Source organism: Prionailurus bengalensis, chromosome A1, assembly GCF_016509475.1.
Source record: "Prionailurus bengalensis isolate Pbe53 chromosome A1, Fcat_Pben_1.1_paternal_pri, whole genome shotgun sequence".
In the NCBI taxonomy this organism is placed as follows: Eukaryota; Metazoa; Chordata; class Mammalia; order Carnivora; family Felidae; genus Prionailurus; species Prionailurus bengalensis.
The window spans coordinates 9,924,622-9,944,862 of NC_057343.1; the positions used below are offsets into that span (position 1 = coordinate 9,924,622).

General features: G+C 49.5%; 1 protein-coding gene across 1 annotated transcript in view; it reads left to right on the forward strand.

The window, feature by feature from the left end:
* The first annotated feature begins 6,154 nt into the window (after positions 1–6,154).
* The window catches only part of LOC122481139 (arachidonate 5-lipoxygenase activating protein), a 29,075-nt gene continuing 14,988 nt past the window's right edge, over positions 6,155–20,241 (forward strand). Inside the window, exons 1-2 of the mRNA XM_043576220.1 lie at positions 6,155–6,292; positions 12,529–12,628. Of these exons, the coding sequence (XP_043432155.1) occupies positions 6,223–6,292; positions 12,529–12,628 (170 nt within the window). The 5' untranslated portion in view covers positions 6,155–6,222. The remainder of the gene's footprint in view (positions 6,293–12,528; positions 12,629–20,241) is intronic.

Genomic DNA, 20,241 nt, shown 5'->3' on the forward strand with positions numbered 1-20,241 from the left:
TCCGGCAGAAAGCCGCAGTCATTGAGGTTTGGGCTTAAAGTCGGTGTGTGAAAGATATGGGTTCCAGCCTGTCCTCGTGGTTTCCTCACAGATTTTAGCGTCTGTCCAGTTCTTGCTTCCCCCGCTTCATGTACCTCTCTACCTGCCCCTGTTTGCCTGTCGGCTTGCCCTTTTGGATTTGAGGCTAGGTTTCAGAAGCTGATGGCCCCGCCAACACCTTGATTTTGGATTTCTTCTACTCTCCAGAACTGTGTCCCGATAGATTTCTATTGTCTTAAATTTCTTTACAGCGACCCTAGAAAACAAATACATTCACATAGACAGTTGTGTAAGCTCGGATCCCTATGACACATGCGTATACGTGTATGGATTATATGTATAAATATAAATATATAAACATGTATATAATCTTCTAGCAGTTCCGCTTCTCTGGTGAAACCCTGACTGCGACAAGACATGTGTTTTCATCCCTTTTGGACAAATATCTGAGAATGGACTGCCAGGTCATAGAGTAAATATGGATTTAGCTATTTAAGAAACTACCAAACTTTTTCCGAAGTGTTTTATTTGTATTTTGCCCCTTTTTTACATTTACCACTTTACGCTCTGACCAGAAATGGGTTAGATTAAAGTCCCATTTGCTCCACGTCCTTGCTAACCATTCCAGAAGGTTTATGGTGGGATCCTTTACTTTGCGTTTCCCGATGACTAATGACACCGAGCATCTTTTCACGCACTTATCGGCCATTTGTAGATCTTCTTTTGTGACATATCTGTTCAAGTCATTTACCCATTTTTTTTTAAAAATGGGGATTGTTCATCTTCTTATCACTGGCTGGGAATAAGTTCTTTATATATTCTGGAGAGACTACATCCTTCATCAAGTTTATGTATTACAAATATTTTCTCCCTGTCTGTGGCTTGCCCTCTTATTCTCTGAACGGTGTCTTTTGAAGCACAAATGTTTTAAATTTTGATTTTTTTCTTTACCTAGCTCACACTTTTTGTGTCTTTAAAAAACAACAACTTTTTACAGCCTAGGGAATCTAGTCCATGGCATTGTAATCGACTTGTCTGGTGACAGATGGCAGCTTCACTTGTGGTGAGCACAGGATAACATACAGACAAGTTGAATCACCATGTTGTATGCCTGAAACTCATGTAATGTTGTATGTCAACTGTACACAGAGTGAAAAAATGAAAGAAAAAATTAAAAAATGACAAAATGAAAAACAAATGAAAGAAATGAAAGAAATAAAATGAAAAATAAATGAAAGAAAAATTTAAAAAATGGAAGAAAAACCACTTTGCCCTCCATACGGTCACAAAGACTTCCTTTTATTTTTTTCTTCCAGAAGCTTTGCAGTTTTCGTTTTTAGGTTTGGGTTGAAGACCCATTTCTAGTTATACGTGTGCGATTTGGGCGTAGGGTCAAGGTTCATTTCCCCCCCCCCCCCATGAATGGCCAGTTGTTCTAGCACCCTTTGTTTGAAAGACATTCCTTTCCTCATTGAATTACTCTGTCAAAAATTAACTGGGCGTATATGAGCCTCACAATTTTTTATTTCTATTAGAACTGAATGCGTCCACATCTGGTCATGCCCACTACTGACCTCCTTTCCATAGAGAGCCTGTAAGGCAAACTGATAGCTGGGGGAAAGGAACCCACACGAGATACCTGTTTTTGTACGATACACGTATGATGTTTTCTGCTCTTATGGGTGGCTTACTTAATCTTTCCACAAGCTCATAGCCACACACTGTGTTTTGTGTGTTTGTGATACGGGAGGGAAGACATTTCCTGGATGCTACCTCGGTTTCTTACAGTCTGCATTGAGTACCTGCGGACTTCAGCTTCTATTCGTTTCTTTGCGCTGGTATTATCAGCTTATAGCTTGAGACTCTAGGACATGGAGATCATATCTGTGAATGTCATTTTCCTTTGTAAAGCACCTAGCTCAATGCCCCGGGCGTGTGTGCAATTTAGTCAGTAGGACTGAGGTTATGGCCAATTCACTATCCCTCAGTTTCCTCATCTATTTATTGGCATGAAGGCTCATCTCTATTTAATTCAAGTCAGGACCATGGGCTGTTTGTTCATGTAAAGAAAGACCATCTGATAGTAGCTGGGGAAGGAGACTTGACCACTTTAATCAGGCTGATTTGGTTCTCTTGGAGACTATTGATGTGTGATATCTAGAATGCACCATGGCCTGGTCTTTGTTGATATCACCTATCTTTCAGATCAATGTGGTCTGAATAGTTTTTAGAATAGCTGAAATTAAAGGAACTGCTTTGTACCCCTCCACAGTGTGCGCCCGTGGGCCTGGGCTATATCTCTACGTCCCAGCTAGAGTTGATGGCCCCAGCCCGGGAGAATTCTGTGCCTGCTGCCTCGCTCCCAGCACTTATGTACAGGGAAGTCTTCGTCCTGGTGAACACGGAGGGCCACCCTGTCTGGAAAGTGAAGGGAAGAGATATCATGGAACGGCAACATGTACTGGAGGTGAGATGAAGGATATGTGAATGTTGTTGCTTGACAGCCTACGAAGTGGCCCCATGTTGCCATGGTGACGGACGCCTGTTGACGCTAAGTGTATGAGCAGCTCCCATGTTTTTTATAGCAGCTGGTCAGTGCCACTGCCTTCTCTGAATTGCTGCCCCCCCTGAGTGGCTGCGTGGCCCCAGCTGTCCTGATCTCTGTTGACAAATGGTTGTCCTTCACAGTCAAACTACCAGCAGTACTCTAATTAATGAATGTGCTAATTATCCTTCCCTACTCCCAGCACATTTGTCTAACTAACCTGTCACACGCTGTAAGTGCAGCACAGGCATGATCACGGGGGTGCTGGGAGCAGGGATCTGGGAGCAGAGGGCTGGGCTCATAGCTTGGAGCTGTGGGATAGTTCTAGTTAAACTACCTTTACAACAGTGGGGTGTCTGGGGAATATGTTATTTCCTGTGACGTGTATTTGTTTTCCTTTCCTTCCTTTTAAAAAAATCTTTCTTGGGGCGCCTGGGTGGCTCCACCAGCGAAGCCTCGGACTTCAGCTCAGGTCATGATCCTGCAGTTCGTGAGTTCGAGCCCCGCGTCAGGCTCTGTGCTGACGGCTCGGAGCCTGGAGCCTGCTTCAGATTCTGTGTCCCTCTGTCTCTGCCCCTCCCCCTCTGTGCTCACACACTCTGTGTCTCTAAAATAAAAGAAACTGAACATTAAAAAAATAAAAAATAAATCTCTCTTTAGGGGCCTTGGGCCATTGATTAATGCCCTAGCCTCTGAGGGGCCCGCCCAGCACCGATGCAGAAGCACCAGCGAGTCCCAAACTCTGAAAACTGTTCCCGAAGCAGCATTCAGAGCGGTTGAGGACCTAGCCTTTGAAGCTAGAGGAGCCCGGGTTTGAATCCTGGTCCTGCTCCTTTACTACACGTGGGTCCTTAGGCGTGGAGTTTAACCCCTCTGAACTTCAGTTCTAGCCCTTTGGGCAATGGCAGGAGTAACCTGTGCACAGGGCGCTGTGTTGAGAAGCAAAAGCACAGGCCGATCAGGGCCTCGGGGCCTGTGCCCGGTCTGGTCTGGGCCCGGCCAGGCCCGGCTGCCCACCCGGGGACCATCTCGTTAGCAGTGGGAAAGGAGAGCCGGCCGTGCGCTCCCCTCCCCCGCTCCCCGGGCGCCCCTCGTCTTTTTCTTCTGTCTCAGCAGCTCTCTATTGAGATGAATGGCATTTCCAGAGGCTTCACCTCTGATAAGTGTTCCTCTGCGGCGGCAGCGGGAATCTTAATGTGCGCCCTGTAATTTAACGGCCATCTCGGCTGACTATTAAAACGCTCTTCCCGGGTGAAGTGAACTCGCTCCATCGGCACGTGCTCACGCTGCCAGGGTGACTCCGGGGAGCTCGGATGTGGCTGGCCCCCGGTGGGAGGGAGGGAGGTGCAGCTCCTGACCTCCTACCAGGGCCTTCTCTTCTAAAGGGGAGATGGCTGGGCATCACCCACCCCCACCGCCAACCCCCTCCCCCCCATCCCCACACCCCCACCCCACCCCACCCCACGCCCACCTTGCGGGGCCCCTGGAGGCTTGGGAAGCAAGAGGAGAGGTTGCCCTTCTTGGAAGGCAGGAGCCCAGGCTGGGATGATTTTCAAAGACATCGTTGGACTCTGTCGATGCTGTTTGTTGTGTGCCTGCGGACACACACTTACACGCCAGAAACACAAACGCCCAAGCAGGAAGGAGACTAGGCTGAGCCTTAAAGACATCAGGCTGTATGAGAGAGACACTTCTTTGATAAGTGGGTGTTTCGATCTGGAATTACAAGGAGTGGACAGTCACAGCGTGATAGTATTTACATACACCTGGCATGCCTCCACCCCTCCCAATCTTTCTTTAGGGAACGATATGGAAACCACCAGTTCGTTCGTTTTCCTGCCATCTGGTTGTCCAACGAATGATATGTGACTACCCAGAGCCCGTGAGATCGTTCTAAGAATTCAGATGAGAGAAGTCAGTCCTTTAGAGTGTGGGGAAAAGCGATCTGCAGAGAGAATAAAGCTGACAAACCAAGAGAAAGTTGAGAGAGGAAGAGAGACTGAAAGACAGAGAGAACTCTATTTGAAAGAGAGAGAGAGAGTGAGAATGCCTGATCTCCAAGGCCCAACCACATCTCTGTTCTTTCCAACTTTTGGTTGCTTGGTTCCTTGGATTTTTTTGAGCCCCATTTCCCCCTTTTTCTTTTTGCCCACGCTAGTTTGAGCTAAGTTGCCACTGTTTGCAACGGGAGTACTTTAAAAAGGGACTAGCCTTCGCCTCTGATGCATTATCTCTAAGTTATGATGAGCATTAGAAAGGCAACCTCTTTAAGAGGGTCAGACTCCTTATCTACACGGCCCTAAGCAGCTCCTGAAACTTCACCAAACTTCCCATACGAATCAGATCTCATTAAGGCGAATACACAAATCTCGCTGGTGCTGAGCCCCCTAAGCGGTCTTGTGACATCACACCTGGCAGAGTGCCCCAGGCACTCAGCGAGTACTCAAGAGTGTCAAGACCATATCTGGATCGCCCTAGCTACTGACCTCCATGCTTCCAAGCTCTGGACACCGCCTCCACGGACGTCTGTCTCTTCTCAGTTGAACGGAGGACACTCAAGCCGGCCTCTCCCACACTACGGCGCAGCTCCCTGCGGCCACCGAGTATAGTGGCTAACGTTCTCTTTCAAAGTGAGGTTTTGATAAAAGCTCCACTCCTCGCTGCTAAAGAGTTGTTGGGTCTGGGCCGAAGATCGCAGGAATCTCGCATTTTCTGTGTGGCTTCCGAGGGATTGCCATTTACACGGAGAAAGCTGTCCCGTAAAATGCCAGGTCGCCACCTACCTGCCCCAGCCCGCTTACACCTTCTCTCCTCTCTTATCATTAATTACAGTGAGGCCATTGCAGGAAGGTGTTTCAACAATGAGCTCTGAGGGGTCAAGCCACGGTGTTTAATAATACTTCTGTTCAAAGTTTCCTTAAAGGTCATCTGTAACCTCATTTCTGTTCCTTATCTAAATTCTTTGGTTTAGTTTTAATTCTCTTGTTGCCTTTTTTTTCCCCCCTTGTGGAAATAGAGATGTCAGCTGTCCCCCTCTCACTCATTCATCCATTTATTCACCCATCCAGGCCTTATTCTGTGGCTGCTACTCTGGACCCTGCCATGTGTTATGTATTCAGGGTTTTTTCCTGGGAATTCAAGAAAGCAGTGACAGCATTCAAAACACAGATCTCTTTGCTGCTCTCTAAATAAAACACAAGTTTTGTTTTTAGTTTATTTATTTTTAGAGAGCGAGCGAGAGAACCCAAGCACGTTCCATGTTGTCAGCACAGAGCCCGACGTGGGGCCCCATCCCATGAACCGAGAGATCATGACCTGAGCTGCAATCAGGGGTCAGACGCTTAACCAGCTGAGCCACCCAGGTGCCCCTAAAACATAAGTTTTATTTTGTCTTTCCTTCCGGCTCGGCTTCCAAGCCCTGCTTCTCCTGGCAGGTCACACTGAGCCAGGACACTTTGGTGGCTAGTTAAAAAAAAAAAAAAAAAAAGAAGAAGAAGAAAAAGAAGAAGTCACTGTGTAACTGTGCTGGGACCTTTGGAAATTCTAGTGATGAAAGGCAGGGCCCTCACTTCCTCTTTCTGAGCAGCACAGGGTGTCACCAGACAGGAGCAGTCCTTGCCGGGGAGCCTGAAGCAAACATGGATCAGGAAACCGTGGGCAATATTGTCCTGTTGGCCATTGTCACCCTCATCAGCGTGGTCCAGAACGGTAAGGGAACGCCCTCACTCAGAGGGGGAGACAAAACCGATTTTGTTTGTCAGTCGCTTGGAAGTCAGAGGCTCACACCGTTCTCTGTGTCTGTGCACACTTTTGCCCACTTCCCCCTTATTTGTATTTGTTTTCTTTTTGCTTTGAATGTATAGGATATATGCATTTATGCATGACTTTGGGGGTTTCCTCCTGGTATTTCTTGCACTTCAATGTTGGTGACTAACCATGTTTGTAAAGCCGGGGCTGCGATCTAGAAGCTTTATAAAAACCCTTACTAAAGTGTCTGCAGTCAGCATTTTAACTATTAATTACTGTGGCCAGAGACCGGGTGGGAGGCAAGAAGCCTAGAAAGGGAAAGGGAAATACATGTTGTCCCAAGACACTGGGCTTTTGTTAAGCGCAGCTGGGCTGACTTCAGCGAAACTGACGTTACCTGTCACCTGTAGGCTACAAAAAAAAAAAAAAATTGAATTTGGATAGTGGGAGGAAGAAATCACCTTATTATCATTTATCTCTGTATTGCTTCTTTTTTCTTTGGAAGAAAGAGATTCTTTGTAATACTTTTTTTTTTTCCTAGTGATGTATAGTTTTGAAGCATTTTTCATACGCGTTATATATTAACTATTAATGTAAAGAGAGAGAGGAAACATTTTTTCTTGCGTGGGGTTTGCATTTCCATCCACCTCGCCATCACTTAAGAAAACCGAGCAAGGAAGAAAGAAATACGCAAGGTACCGGGACCTGAAACAGACAAGACCGTGTAGCATCTTCTCTTTAAAGTTCCGAGTTAGGACTGCCACAGATTCTTTTTCTAAGTATTTCCAGTGGCTTTGTGTTTTGCAGTTTATTAAGATAGAGGAAAAAGTAACTACCGAGGGCGGCTGTTACCACTTAATGGTAATTATTACGTGTTCACACACTGTTGTCACACTTTGGAAATTTGAATGTTTCACCAATTTGGGATCCTCTGTTATTTCCCCCCAACTTGAACCTGGACAGAGGCTGAGGATTCGCCTTCTGAGCCCTGAGTAAGGCTTCCCTGAGACCTCCCCACACCAGAGAGACCCGCTTTCCCCTGTATGTTTCCTCTGTGGAACAACAGTTGGCTGCTTTTTGACCCAACCATTTTCATGTTAAATCCACACAATAAAGTTGCAGCTCCGAGAGGGAACGGGTGGGTTGTTTAGTCTGCCATTCCTCGAGCCATTGCTATTTCCTGCAGGCGTCAGGAGCTCCCTTGGCCTTGCGAATCAGCAAGGGACTCATTTATTCAACGTGCAGGGACACCCCCGCCCCCCGCCCTTGTGATGGTCAGAGTCCTGGCTTTATGGGGACATAGCTGTGGGGTGGGTGTCCCAGGAAAGAAAGGATAGCGAAAAGAGATGACCAGGCAAGGTCAGTAGGAAGCCTTCGAAGACCGGTCTGGTTGGGTGAGTGGGTGGTGCTTTTCCAGCTCTGTGTAGGGTCTCCCCCCCCCTCCCCCTTGTCAATGGCAACGTAACTGACAAATACCGGTGGACCCGGGAGCCAGTGCCTTGTCACTGGCCAGTGTGGATGGGGCTAAGCTAGCTGGAAGGCTGTAGGTCACCCCGAACTGCTGCCTCTCGGTTCAGAGCTGAGCTGGGGGAGGCCGCAGGGTCTCCTGTTGTGAGAATAGAGTCTCTTCATCACTCCCGAGATGCAGAACCCGGTCCGGGCCTGTCGAGTGGGTCCCGGGCTCTTCCCCGAGTGCAAAGCAAGCCCTGATCCGACTTGAGGGGGACGGCGAAGTTCCTATTTTTGGCAGATGAGATTAAGTCTCCTTCCTTGGTACGGTGTGGAAGGGGAGATGACAGGCGGCCAAATGTCTGAGCCTTAACAGCCGCGGCGTGGGGGCCTTGACTCTTGGCAGGCCATTTCAGAGAGATGGCGACACAACACAGTGGCCTCGCTGCTAGAGCTCCAGCCGCTGATGCGGGATGAAGGCTGCCCGGTGGGGAGCTGCAAACCTGGACCAGGGTGGAGCCACCGTTTGGGGCCCTGGAGACTTTTTCAGGCTCTTTTTGAAGCCACATGAAAGCCATGCTTTCCCTCTGAGGCCGAGACCCGGACTGCCGTGTGATGCGGAGACCGCCGGGTGAGGCCTTTTACTTGTGACCGTCAAATGTGCCCATGTCGGGGAACAAGACAAATCCAAACGACCCGGAAGAGAATATCTGTGCTCGCTTACACCTGGGCTTTGAGGCGAACAAACGCAAAGGTTCAAGTGCCTGTCCCGAACCTCTCTTTGCAATGCTAATTAACCTCAAGGCTGCAACCATGGGTCCTCCTCAGAGAGTTCAGAAAATATGCAAAAACGGTGCCTTTCTCTCCCTGCCCCGCCAAATGCCACTTCAAACCCTTCCTCTTAGTTTTAAAAAATATTTCCGTGTTGTCGCCCGGCACCACAGACGTTGTCTTTGCCCCACGACAGAGAGGTCCGGTCCGCGTGTGTCCGTGATGGTGTCCTGGGTCTGTGCTCTCTGTTCACTGTGTGAGAACCTCATTTCCCAGAAAGAGGCCAGAGCCCAGCCTTCCCCCAGAGCCCAGAACTTCCCCCTCCGACTCTGAAACGTTGTTGAGTCATCAAGATCTTTGAACCTGTGGCCCTCTTCCAGCTCGATCCAGCAAAACACAGATCTGGAAGCACAGAGCAAGTTTCAAGTACGTCGTTCCAAGAAAGCGGGGCCAGAACCACCAAAGGCTGGTTTCCCAGGGAATGCAGATAGATGCATTTCCTATAAATAGCATCCAGAGGGCCTCCGACCCCTCCTGCCAAGGTGCCAGCAGCGTTGACATGCAGAAACACGCAGGCAATAAGCATGGGTTTGGAGAAAGTGATTTCCATAAGCAGCCCAACTAGTTAGCTTGAGAGGAGAAGGTGAGCCGAGGGGAAGGGCCACTGAGCCCATGCATGGAAGCCTGAGCGGCAGCAGAGAAGAGATGTCCTCCGGCAGGAGAGCCGTTCCGGCCGCCCTTCTGGTTGTGGGGAAAGGCGGTGGGAACTGGCATCATCCTCCCGCCTCAACTCTCTTCTTACCGTGAAGCCAGGAAGGGAGACATCGTGGCCCTGCTCTCGAAGGGGTTTGTGAGCACAGGACAAGGAGGGCTAGAGAGCTGGCTGGGAACACCTCCATTTCCGTGCCATCCCTGGTATTCCCACCCCCACCACACACACTCGAAGTGAATCTCGCGGGCACCATATTGGAAGACCTAACGGCCCAACGTAGGGTTAAATGGGCCGTGGAAACAGGACTCAGGAGGCGCCCCCAAAGCAGAAATCTTATTGGCAGCATTCTCAACAGCTCCGGCCTGGACCCTCCCGTGATAGAGAGCTCACGGCTACTGGACTCCCCCTTTCCCTTGTTAGGTGTATTGGGAGTTTGCTTTGTGTCGAGCATGGTGCTTTGTGCTGGGCATAATACTATTTCACTGAATCCTTGCAGCCTGTGAATTATATCTATATCGATCGATCGATCGATCCTATTTTACAGATAAGCAAAGTGGGGCTTGGAGAGGCTAGAACAATGATTGGACTGAGATTCAATCCAATTCCAAAAAGTAGACGCTTATGCTATGTTTATTGCCTCAAATTCATTTATTCAAACGCTCCCTACTCAAGAAGTTCTTTCTTACGCGTGCTGAAATCTACTGCCCTGTAACTTCTATCCACTGGTCCTGTTTCTATTGTCTGGAAAAGCTTGCTGCTTCTAGGTTTACAGAGTCAGCTATCCTGTCATCAATGTATCATTTCCTTTGTGACTTGGTTTCCAGAGTCCCTTGTCATTGGGTTACACCCTCCCACCCATCTTGCCCTGAGCTTTCTAAGATGCAGACAGACGCTTCCTGTACAGGGAAACTCACTCTTCCTGAGATCCAGACATCAATCCGATTAAGATAATCACAGGTGCATTATTCTTTTGAACACTTGTTATCGCACTGCTGGCTCATATTAACTTTGTGCCTAACTAAGTCCTCAAGATCGTTTTATGTGATCCTGAGAAAGCTGTTTGCCTTCTCTGACTCCCAGCTTCCTCAACTGACAAGTGGGGCTACGATGACTTCCGTCCGTGTCTGTTGAATATATCGCACGGAGAGGCGCCCGGGTGACCCAGTCGGTCAAGCGTCCAACCTTTGATCTCAGCTCAGGTCTTGGTCTCAGGGTTGTGAGTTCAAGCCCCGCACTGGGCATGAAGCCTACCCAAAAAACAAACAAACAAACAAACAAACAAACAAAGCCACCCTGCAATGGAACAACCTAGGGAAAGTAGCCTGCGGTGCTGGGCATGCGGTGTGTGTGCTCTTTAGTGGTCGGCAGCCTTTCTCTGTGTGTCTCTGACTCTGGCGCTATCTCTCTGGTTTGGCTCACCATCAGCAGCTGGCCAAGATAAGCCTATCAATGGTCTCTGTGCTCGAGGTTTCTGTAACATGGTGGAAGATAACACGGGGGTGGGGTGTGAATGGGTGGCGAGGCGTGGGCAAAGGAAGGCAAATTCGTTCAAGTGTAGCTAAGAAGGAGGGAGAGGGAAAGCCTCGTAGGCTGGGGCAGGCTTGCTTTTTTGTTTAATGGGTAGGAGAGTCCGAGTATGTTTCTAGGGTCAAGAGAAGGAGGAAAAAAGAGAGGGAAGGTTCAGGAATTGGGGAGAACACTGATGAGACAAAGGCCCGGAGAGGTGGCAGGAATGGGCTGGAAGTCACAGGTCGAGGGCAAGCCCTGCAAACGAGGAAGGCGTCTGTCTGAGCAAGGAGAGAGAGAAGGCAGGCAGGCACGGAGAACTATAGCCACGTTGTGCTGCTGGTTGCAGAAATCACCTCTGACTTTCTTAATACTATCTCTGCCACCTGTTCAGAGGCGAGGGCCTCTTAGGTTCTGGACCCTTAGGTTCGGAACCCTTAGGTTCTGGAAAGCCAGTGAGCAGGGCTTCCTGCTGTCCTTTGTGCTAAGAAGAGACATTCAGAACAGACAGATGTGTACTTAAACCCCGTGTGGCTCGTGGGTCCCCTGCGGTGAGCTGCAATGTGACAGCAACAGGAAGAAAATATCCTCATCTGCCCCCTTGGATCTGAGGCCCCAGCTTCACTGTTCCCCAGTGGGGTGGCTCTGAGAATGCCACCTAACCCCCCTGAGTCACTGGGGCCTTGTCTACAAAGTGGAGACAGCATGGCTCACTCCGCGGAGTGGGCACAAGGCCCATCGAGGCCAGGTGTCTGCTGGAGGGCGATGCCCCCTGCTTACCAGCGGGCCCGTAGCTGCTATGCCCCCAGACAGGCACGTTGCTAGGGTACGGCTGTGCTTTTGCCCCAAAGGAAACCAGAGAAGGCTTTTATTCCTATACACGGTTGATAAGGCATCCATTTCACAGCTTTTTGAGGAGGCTAATATCAAGCTGATGAAAAGGGATCCCACGGGGACCCCTGATATTCTGGAAATAGGAGCAGAGGAGTAAAAGAGGAGGGGAAGGGAGAGAGACCTCCATCCCTCCCCACTCCATCCAATCTATAGACAGACCCTTGGGATTCTGGCTTCTCGGCCCCCCCCCCCCCGCCCACCGCCCCACCTTAGCGGGCTCCCTATCTTCCGCTGTCCCGGTCCTGACCCCTCTGGACGCTCCCCATGCAGAAGACCGAGTGGCTTCCTGCTTCCACCACTTGCTCAGCTTATCCCTGCCAGTGACTCCTTGTGGCTCATGAGATGGGCATGAATTCTGATTTTCTTACCGCGGCTCACATCAAGGTCACAGTCACGCCACCAAATCCGGCAGGCGCTTCTCAACTATCCTCTTCTCCAGGCCTGGGCTCGCTTAGTGCTTTCTCGCTCTGTCCACCCTGTGGGCACCGCACGTGGCCCCCCACCAGGCTCTGCGTTCCCCTCCATCCGCGGCTGGGCGCACTGGATAAATTTCATCTAAGTGTTTTGTTCGCGGTTTACGGTCTGCCTCCTCCTCTTCCACCCCCGCCAGAGCATGAGCTTCTCAGGCCAACGTCCTTTGTGTGTTTTGTTCTCGGATGCAAGCTAAGTGTCTGGCTCGTGGCAAGTCAGAGGTTAGTAGAGACAGCTGCTGAGTGAATTTCTGGCAAGTGACGTTCGACAGAAGACATTCGGGGCTGTTTGGAGGGCACACCGAGGAAACATTTAACGTTCTAGTAAAATAAGGGGACGACAGGCTCATGAACGTGACCATGGTAAACCAGATCCAAACCTTTCCCTCTGTCAGGGTTCTTTGCCCACAAGGTGGAGCATGAAAGCAAGACACAGAATGGGCGGAGCTTCCAGAGGACGGGAACACTTGCCTTTGAACGCGTCTACACTGCCAAGTGAGTTCAAACCCTGATACTGCAAACTAACAGAGTGGGGCCCTGGGCAAAGGGGGCCCTCCTACTGGAGTGAAGGCCACCGTCAAGGCTACATGTCTGTCTGGGTCGACCTTCAGAGTGCCAGGAAGGCAGAGCTCCCAGACACGATTGAACCTCACCTGGGTGGGGGGTGTTGGGGGCACCCTGGGTCATCTTAATAAGGGCTAGTGTTTAAAGAAAGAAATTAGGGGTAGTGGGGGCGGGAGTGGGGAGAGGTGTGATCGCCACAGCTCCCCCGTGCTCCAGAAGCCTCTGAGCCAGTCATGTAGCCACGGCGTTACCGACTTCCTGGGGAATTCGTCCAAAGGGACTACCATGCAAACCAGCCATGCAAACTCATCGGCTGGCTTTGGAGGCAACAGGTGGGACGCGATGGTGACAGCCTTCAGCTCACTGTCCCTTGCGTCCCCCTTGGGGGGACTTCTGGAGGTGTGCTGGGACCTTTCGTAACGCCCGCTCTCCTTGAGCAACCAGAACAAGAACAGAAAGAATGGGGGAGCTGTGTAATTCCTCCCCATCCCCCCCCACCCCCCGCCATTCTTTACTTTTGAATAAAAAAGCTGTTTGAAAATACCTGAGCAGCTCAGAGAAGGAGATGGGAGCTGCTCTGGATGCAAATCTGAATGGACGTTATTCACACACGCGTTTTTCCTTTACGCAGAATGTATTTGAACAGCAGTTTCAGGCAGTGGCCTGTCTGCTTCTCTGTGCCTGTGACCAGGGGCCTGTCACGGGGAAAGGCTTCGGAGAGGAGCTGGCCAAGGAGCTGGCCTTCAGTCTCAACTCGGAGGTGGCTCTGATGGCCGCAGAGATCTTTCCACAGGGGCAGTCGTGGATACCCAAGGAAATTGTCACAGGCTGATATCCAGGTCCCTTCACCCTTTCTGAGCCCTTTGCCTTTTGGGCTCGGGACTTGAGGCCACTCCCGAGTGCTCGAAGCCCCTCCAAGACCTCCCCTTCACTCGGGCCCTCGCCACCTGCTGTGGGGCCCCCCTCGCTCACACTCTGCCATCCGGAGGAGGGTCATTCCAGCAGTCTGGTCTCAGGGAAATCCTTTGCTAAACTACCTACAGGGATATTTCTCTTTTAACATGTGGACCTTCGGGGTATTAATTCTCAGAATCAGTCGAAAAAGTTTAAAGATGTGTCTGAAGCCATTTTAGACACTGACACTTAAAGGAGCGTAGGGAACGTAGTAGGGCGCATCTGTCTTTGTGCCATTTGCAGGGGGAGCCGTGAGAGCGCCTCTCAGACACTCTGCGTGCGAGAGGTGCGAAGAAGGTGTCTTTGATCAGGGACGCCCCGAAACGCTCTCTGCAAACAACCCCGAAGGGCACATTGACGCTATTTGACTACTTGGGAAAGAGAAGCTTCTTTCTGCCCAGATCTCCGCGTTATTAGCAGTTGCACCGGGTGGCTCCGTTCCGCAGAAGCCGGGCGGCGCAGGTGGCCTGCGGTGGTTTCCCCGCACCTCGTGCGGAAGTTCAGTTTCCGTTTTGGCAGCAACGAAGACGAAGAGGAGACGAAGAGGAGACGAAGAGGAGACGAAGAGGAGGAGGCCAGGCCGTCTGGGTTCTGCCGCGGCCCCCGGGGGGGGCGCTGGCTCTGCGCCTAAGGAGCGCCTCCGCCCATACCTGGCCCGGGGCGCCAGCCTCCAAATTGCAGAAGTCGCCCTTTGGTGGCCGCTGCGCCGCGTCATTTGGGAGGGCGGTTTGGAAGTTCCGCAAGGCTGCGGGGTTCCGGGAGGGAAGAAGGCGCTGGAGGACCGTGGTGGCCCATCCCGGCTGCGCCGGGGGTCCCCACGGTGTGGGCGCGTGGCCCAGCTCCCCAAAGCCACGCGTCTGTGCTTCACCTCCGTGGGAGGAGAGCCACAAGAGTTGGGAGGAGAGGGAGCTGCAGAGCGGGAGCAGCTAAGGGGGAGAGACGGAGAATTTTCTGGAAGAGGGAGGCGCCCCAGACGCTGCTGTGGTTCTGTTACAAAGACCACTTCCTCCCTGACCCAGCTGACGGCACTCTGTGTGCCTGTGGTGGTTTGTCCAAGGGCTGAAAGATCAGGGCCACGGGCCACCACGTGCTGGCAGAACCCAGAGGCGCGAGTGTGCCTGCGTCTGCCAGGAAGTTCCTGCCAAGGGGTCCTGTGTCATAGGGACTCTTCTCCAGCCATAGCTCGTCTGGCCCCCAAAGCACCAAAGAGGGTGCGAGCTGAGCCGTGGACGTGCAGCAAGAAAAGAACAGGGATTTAATCTTGCTATAAAAAAAAAATAAGAAATTAAGCTTTGCTCGGTTTTAATACACAGGTCGAGAGCGGTGTGTATGTTATCCCCGTCACAGGGTTGCACGATCAGATCTTCTGGTTGATGGGGTGTGAGATCATACATGTTTCCAGACCACGGCTGTAAAGAAAAACTAGCGTAAAGGATAAATGATGCTGGCGGATTGAAACGCCTGATGCAGATTTTTCAGCACCAAATATGACTGCTGAGTGATGCAGATGGTTCGAGATCGGGGGTGGGGGGGGGCGTTGATAAACGGGTATTGCGGCTGGGTGTGGCCCATCGGCTCCAACGGGGCCCCGGTTAATGGTCTACGAGGGTAGAGCCAAGTCAGGGTTTGAGAGATAAAAAGAATCTTGACCTTGACTCTGTTCACGTGTGCAAGGCGTAGTCCAAAGCCCTGTTCCCGGATGATGCACACAGCTAGAACAGAGCTTGATTTCTGGAGAAAAAGCTCAGTTAAACTGACCCAAGGTTCTTCCCCATGATGCTGGTAAGCACGGGCTGCAGAGAGGTGACGGGTCTCTGGAGAAATGTAATTTTCTACACATGTCCCATAGATTACACGTTCCTGGGCTGGTAACAGGTATTACAGAGGAGAGCAAGTTCTGTAAAACAGGACTTTTGAGAACTTGTAAGGTACTGAGGAACACTGTGATTCTGGGTTCTCCAAGAAGGGGAAGTCTTTTTTAAGTACAGATACACCCCCCCATCCCTTTTTTGGGGCAGATCATATCCAGGGTTTAGTGCTTCACAAAATGCATTTTTTGGAAAATGCCACCCCAATATCCCTTCTCCCCTGCACCTCTCAAGATCCACTTTGTTTATTTTTATTTTTTTTAACATTTATCTATTTTTGAGAGAGAGAGAGAGAGAGAGAGAGAGAGTGGGGGAGGGGCAGAGAGAGAGGGAGACACAGAATCCGAAGCCGGCTCCAGGCTCTGAGTTGTCAACACAGAACCCAACGCCGGGCTTGAACCCACGAACCGCAAGATCACGGCCTGAGCTGAAGTCGGACGCTTCACCGACTGAGCCACCCAGGCACCCTTCAGAATCCGCTTTAGGCTCACTTCTAAGTAGGGTGGACTTGTAAATAACTTGAAGCTAATAGTTCTGCATTGATTCTATCCATTAGTACAGCTACTATTACCATTATTAGTGATAATTTACTTGCTTTAAGTTAACCTAAACAAAACCCTTAGTAAGTTCTCCTGCACTTATTCCCGAAGGTGGAGAAAAGCAAAAGGGAAAATACGAGTCCCTTTCTCCATGAGCACACAGAGTGTCGTGCATCACATTGAACACAGCAGAGTGACTTGTCGACAAATCAGGCAAGTGCCTCAGAATCAGACCTGGGGAAATGAAGAGAGCCAAGATGGGTCTGCCAATTTTGTCTCGTAGAAAGAACGGCACAAAACCCGCCACAAAAGAAAATTTGGAGTAATAATAATTTGTCCGCAGGAAAGGCATTTCCACTGGGGACTGTAAGAAGGAAGGCATTGGAGAGGTAACAGTCACCGTTTATTGAGTGCCTGTTCGGAGCTGGGCACTGCTCTATCTCATTTTGTTTTCATAAGCCAGGGCGGTAATTACTTACGTCTCCACTCACCTCTTATAGATGAAGAAAAACTGAGGCTCAGTGCACTCACGCGGCGGCAGAGTAGGCGTCGGACCCAGGCTTTGTGCCTTTAAAGAGCGTGTGAACATCCATCCGGCTCCACCTCAAGGGACGGCCCTGTCACTGACCAATGCCACTTGAATTCAGCCCGGCGGTGGCTCTCTGCCAAGGAGGGACATATGCGTGGGGAGCTGTGGATCGAAGGCGGGTCGGAGACTCTGGATCGGAAAAAGACTGGCTTGAGCTAGATCGAGGGACAGGAATTGGGAGTTTCATTCCAATCCAGACAGACCGTGTTTTATGAGGGACCCGGGTGACTTGAGACAACAGGCAGGAATGATTGAAGGACTGATCCAATGTCACATTACTATACCGTTCTCTCTAATGAGCAAATTCCTTAGATAATTAAGCATTTTGAAAAACTGCATCACCCAGCCCAAACCAGTACTCAAATACAAACAAAACCAGAAGCATGTGAATGAGGAGGACGTAGGGGCGATCTTTGGCATTAATAGATCATCAAATTGTTGGAGCCCCAGGTATTAGATCCCATCAGACATAGAGCCTTATTCAATTAAATAAATAATAACGTGACCTAGTTTTCTAGGGTCACATTCTCAGTCCCAAGGCTGTGGGTTTGTTCCTCTAATACGTAATAGCTGTGACGTTGGGGCGCTCCATAGCTGCGTACGGGACCTGTTTGTTCGCTGAGTACTTCACCCCAAATGATAAGTTGGTTCAAGGCTCCTGCCCTTCCTCCGGGTCTGATTCTGAGGCGCTTGCCGGGTTTGTGGACAGGTCACTGTGCTGTGTTCAGTATGATGCACCACACCATCAATGTGTTCGTGGAGAAAAGGACTCGTATTTTCCCTTTTGTTTTTCTCCACCTTTGGGAATGAGACACAGAAGTACTTACGTAAGTACTACTGTGTCCGCTAGATCAGTGAAACCCCTGGGTACCCAGCAAGCTCAGCAGGGCTGTGCTCTCTCCCCTGTGCCCGTATCCCAGGGTAGGATACGCTGCTTTCTTACCTTTAATTTCATTGACCTCTCCGGTGGCGGATCTTTTGATCATTAGAGGGACATGAAGCTTCCTGTGGCCAGGGACACGGCACATCCTCTCTGGGTTCTCTGCGGGGGTGGACCAGGGCTCGGTCATTCCAGAGTTCTCGATGGTACCACTGAGGCATGAGACGCTATCAGTCTGAATAAGGGTCCGTCGCCGATTTAGGAGGAAAGTCATGAGAACCAGATCAGGGAGGGTCCAGATGAAGGAATCCAAGGAAGGAATTCGGATAAAAGGCCAAATACGCTTTGAAGAGTGCATCTTTGCTTTGCCTGTTAGTTTGAGTGACATTAGACCAGTGGTTTTCAAACTTGAGTGTGCTTCAGAGTCACCTAGAGGGCCTGTTAAAACAGTCGGCCTGTTAAAACACAGATTGCGGGGCCCCACCCCTGGAGTGTTTAATTCTGTAGGTCTCCGATGGGCATTAACACTTTCAGTTTTAGCAAGTTCCCAGGTATTCCGGATGCCTGCTGATCCAGGGACAACACTTTGAGGACCACCTCACTAGAGCATCAACTCTTAAAGCTTACGTGGATCTTAGAGTTACTATCAGTCTCTTAGTGTTTCAGGTGGGAAAACTACATCCAAAGTGATTATTTTGCCATCGACAAACAGATGGTGAATGTCAGGTCAGAGGCGAAACCTTAGTCACGTGCCCTTTCCACTCCATCGCGCTGCCCTTCCCCATTCACGCTTCCATGTCTTGTAAGGTGGTTTTTCCACGGATGTGCGTGTATTTTTTTTCTTTTTTCAAGTTTTTATCCAAGGTATAGTTAGTTAAAATATAGTGTCATATTGTCTTCAGGAGTAGAATTTAGTGATTCATCACTTACATACAACACCCGGTGCTCAACGTGACAAGTGCCCTCCCTGAATGCCCATCACCCATCTAGCCCATCCCCTACCCACCTCCCTCCCTCAACCCTCAGTTTGTTCTCATCATAAAGAGTCCCTTGTGATTTGTTTCCCTCTCTCTTTTTTTCCCCCTTCCCGTATGTACATCTGTTTTGTTTCTCAAATTCTATATATGAGTAAAATCATAGGGTATTTGTCTTTCTCTGCCTGACTTATTTTGCTTAGCATATCCTCTGGCTCCATCCACGCCATTGCACATAGCATGAGCAATACTCCATTGTATTTATGTATACCACGTCTTCTTTATCCATTCATCAGCTGATGGACATTTGGGCTCTTTTCATAGTTTGGCTATTGTTGATAGTGCTGCTGTGAACTTTGGGGTACATGCACTGCCTTTGAAACTGTACTTTTGTATCCTTTGGGTAACTACTTAGGAGCGCAATTGCTGGGTCGTAGGGTAGTTCTATTTTTAACTTTTTGAGGAACCTCCATATGTTCTCCAGAGTGGCTGCACCAGTTTGCATTCCCACCAACAATGCGAAAGGGTTCCCCTTTCTCCACATCCTCGCCAACATCTGTTGTTTCCAGAGTTGTTCATTTTAGCCATTCTGACAGGTGTGAGGTGGTGTCTCATTGTGGTTTTGATTTGTATTTCCCTGATGATGAGTGAGGTTGAACATCTTTTCATATGTCTGTTAGCCATCTGGATGTCTTCTTTGGAAAAACATCTATTCATGTCTTCTGCTCATTTTTTCCTCTTCCTTCCTTCCTTCCTTCCTTCCTTCCTTCCTTCCTTCCTTTTTCTTTCTTTCTTTTCTTTCTTTCCTTTCTTTTTGAGGATGGGGAAGGACAGAGGAAGAGAGAGAATCTTAAGCAGTTTCCGTGACCAGTGAGGAGCTCGGCATGGGGCTCGATCTCATGACCGTGAGATTGTTACCTAAGCCAACATCAAGAGTTGGACTGACTTAACTGACTCAACCTACTGAGCCACTCGGGCACCCCTTCTGCCCATTTCTTAACTGGTCTTTTTTTTGGGGGGTGTTGAGTTTGATAAGTTCTTTGTAGATTTTGGATACTAATGCTTTATCAAATGTCTTCTCCCATTCTGTAGGCTGCCTTTTAGTTTTGTTGTTTGTTTCCTTCACTGTGCAGAAGCTTTTTATCTTGATGAAGCTCCAGGAGTTCATTTTTGCTTCTTGCGACATGTCTAGTAAGAAGTGGCTACCGCCGAGGTCAGAGAAGTTGCTGCCATGTTCTCCTCTAGGATTTTGATGGTTTCCTGCCTGACATTTAGGTCTTTCATCCATTTTGAATTTATTTTTGTGTATGCTGTAAGAAAGTGGTCCAGTTTCATTCTTCTGCACCTTGTTCTTCAGTTCTCCCAACACCATTTGTTGAGGAGACTGTCTTTTTTCGATTGGGTATTCTTTCCTGCTCTGTCAAAGGTGAGTTGACCATGTAGTGGTAGGTCCATTTCTGGATCTTCTATTCTGTTCCACTGATCTATGTGTCTGTTTTTGTGTCAGTACCATACTGTCTTGATGACTACAGCTTTGTAATATAGCTAGAGGTCCCGAATCGTGATGTCTCTAGCTTTGTTTTTCTTTTTCAGGATTGCTTTGGCTATTCAGAGTGTTCTGTGGTTTCATACATATTTTAAGACTGTTTGTTCTAGCTCTGTGAAAAATGCTGGTGGTATTTTGATAGGGATTGCATTACATGTATGGATTGCTTTGGGTAGTATAGACATTGTAACAAT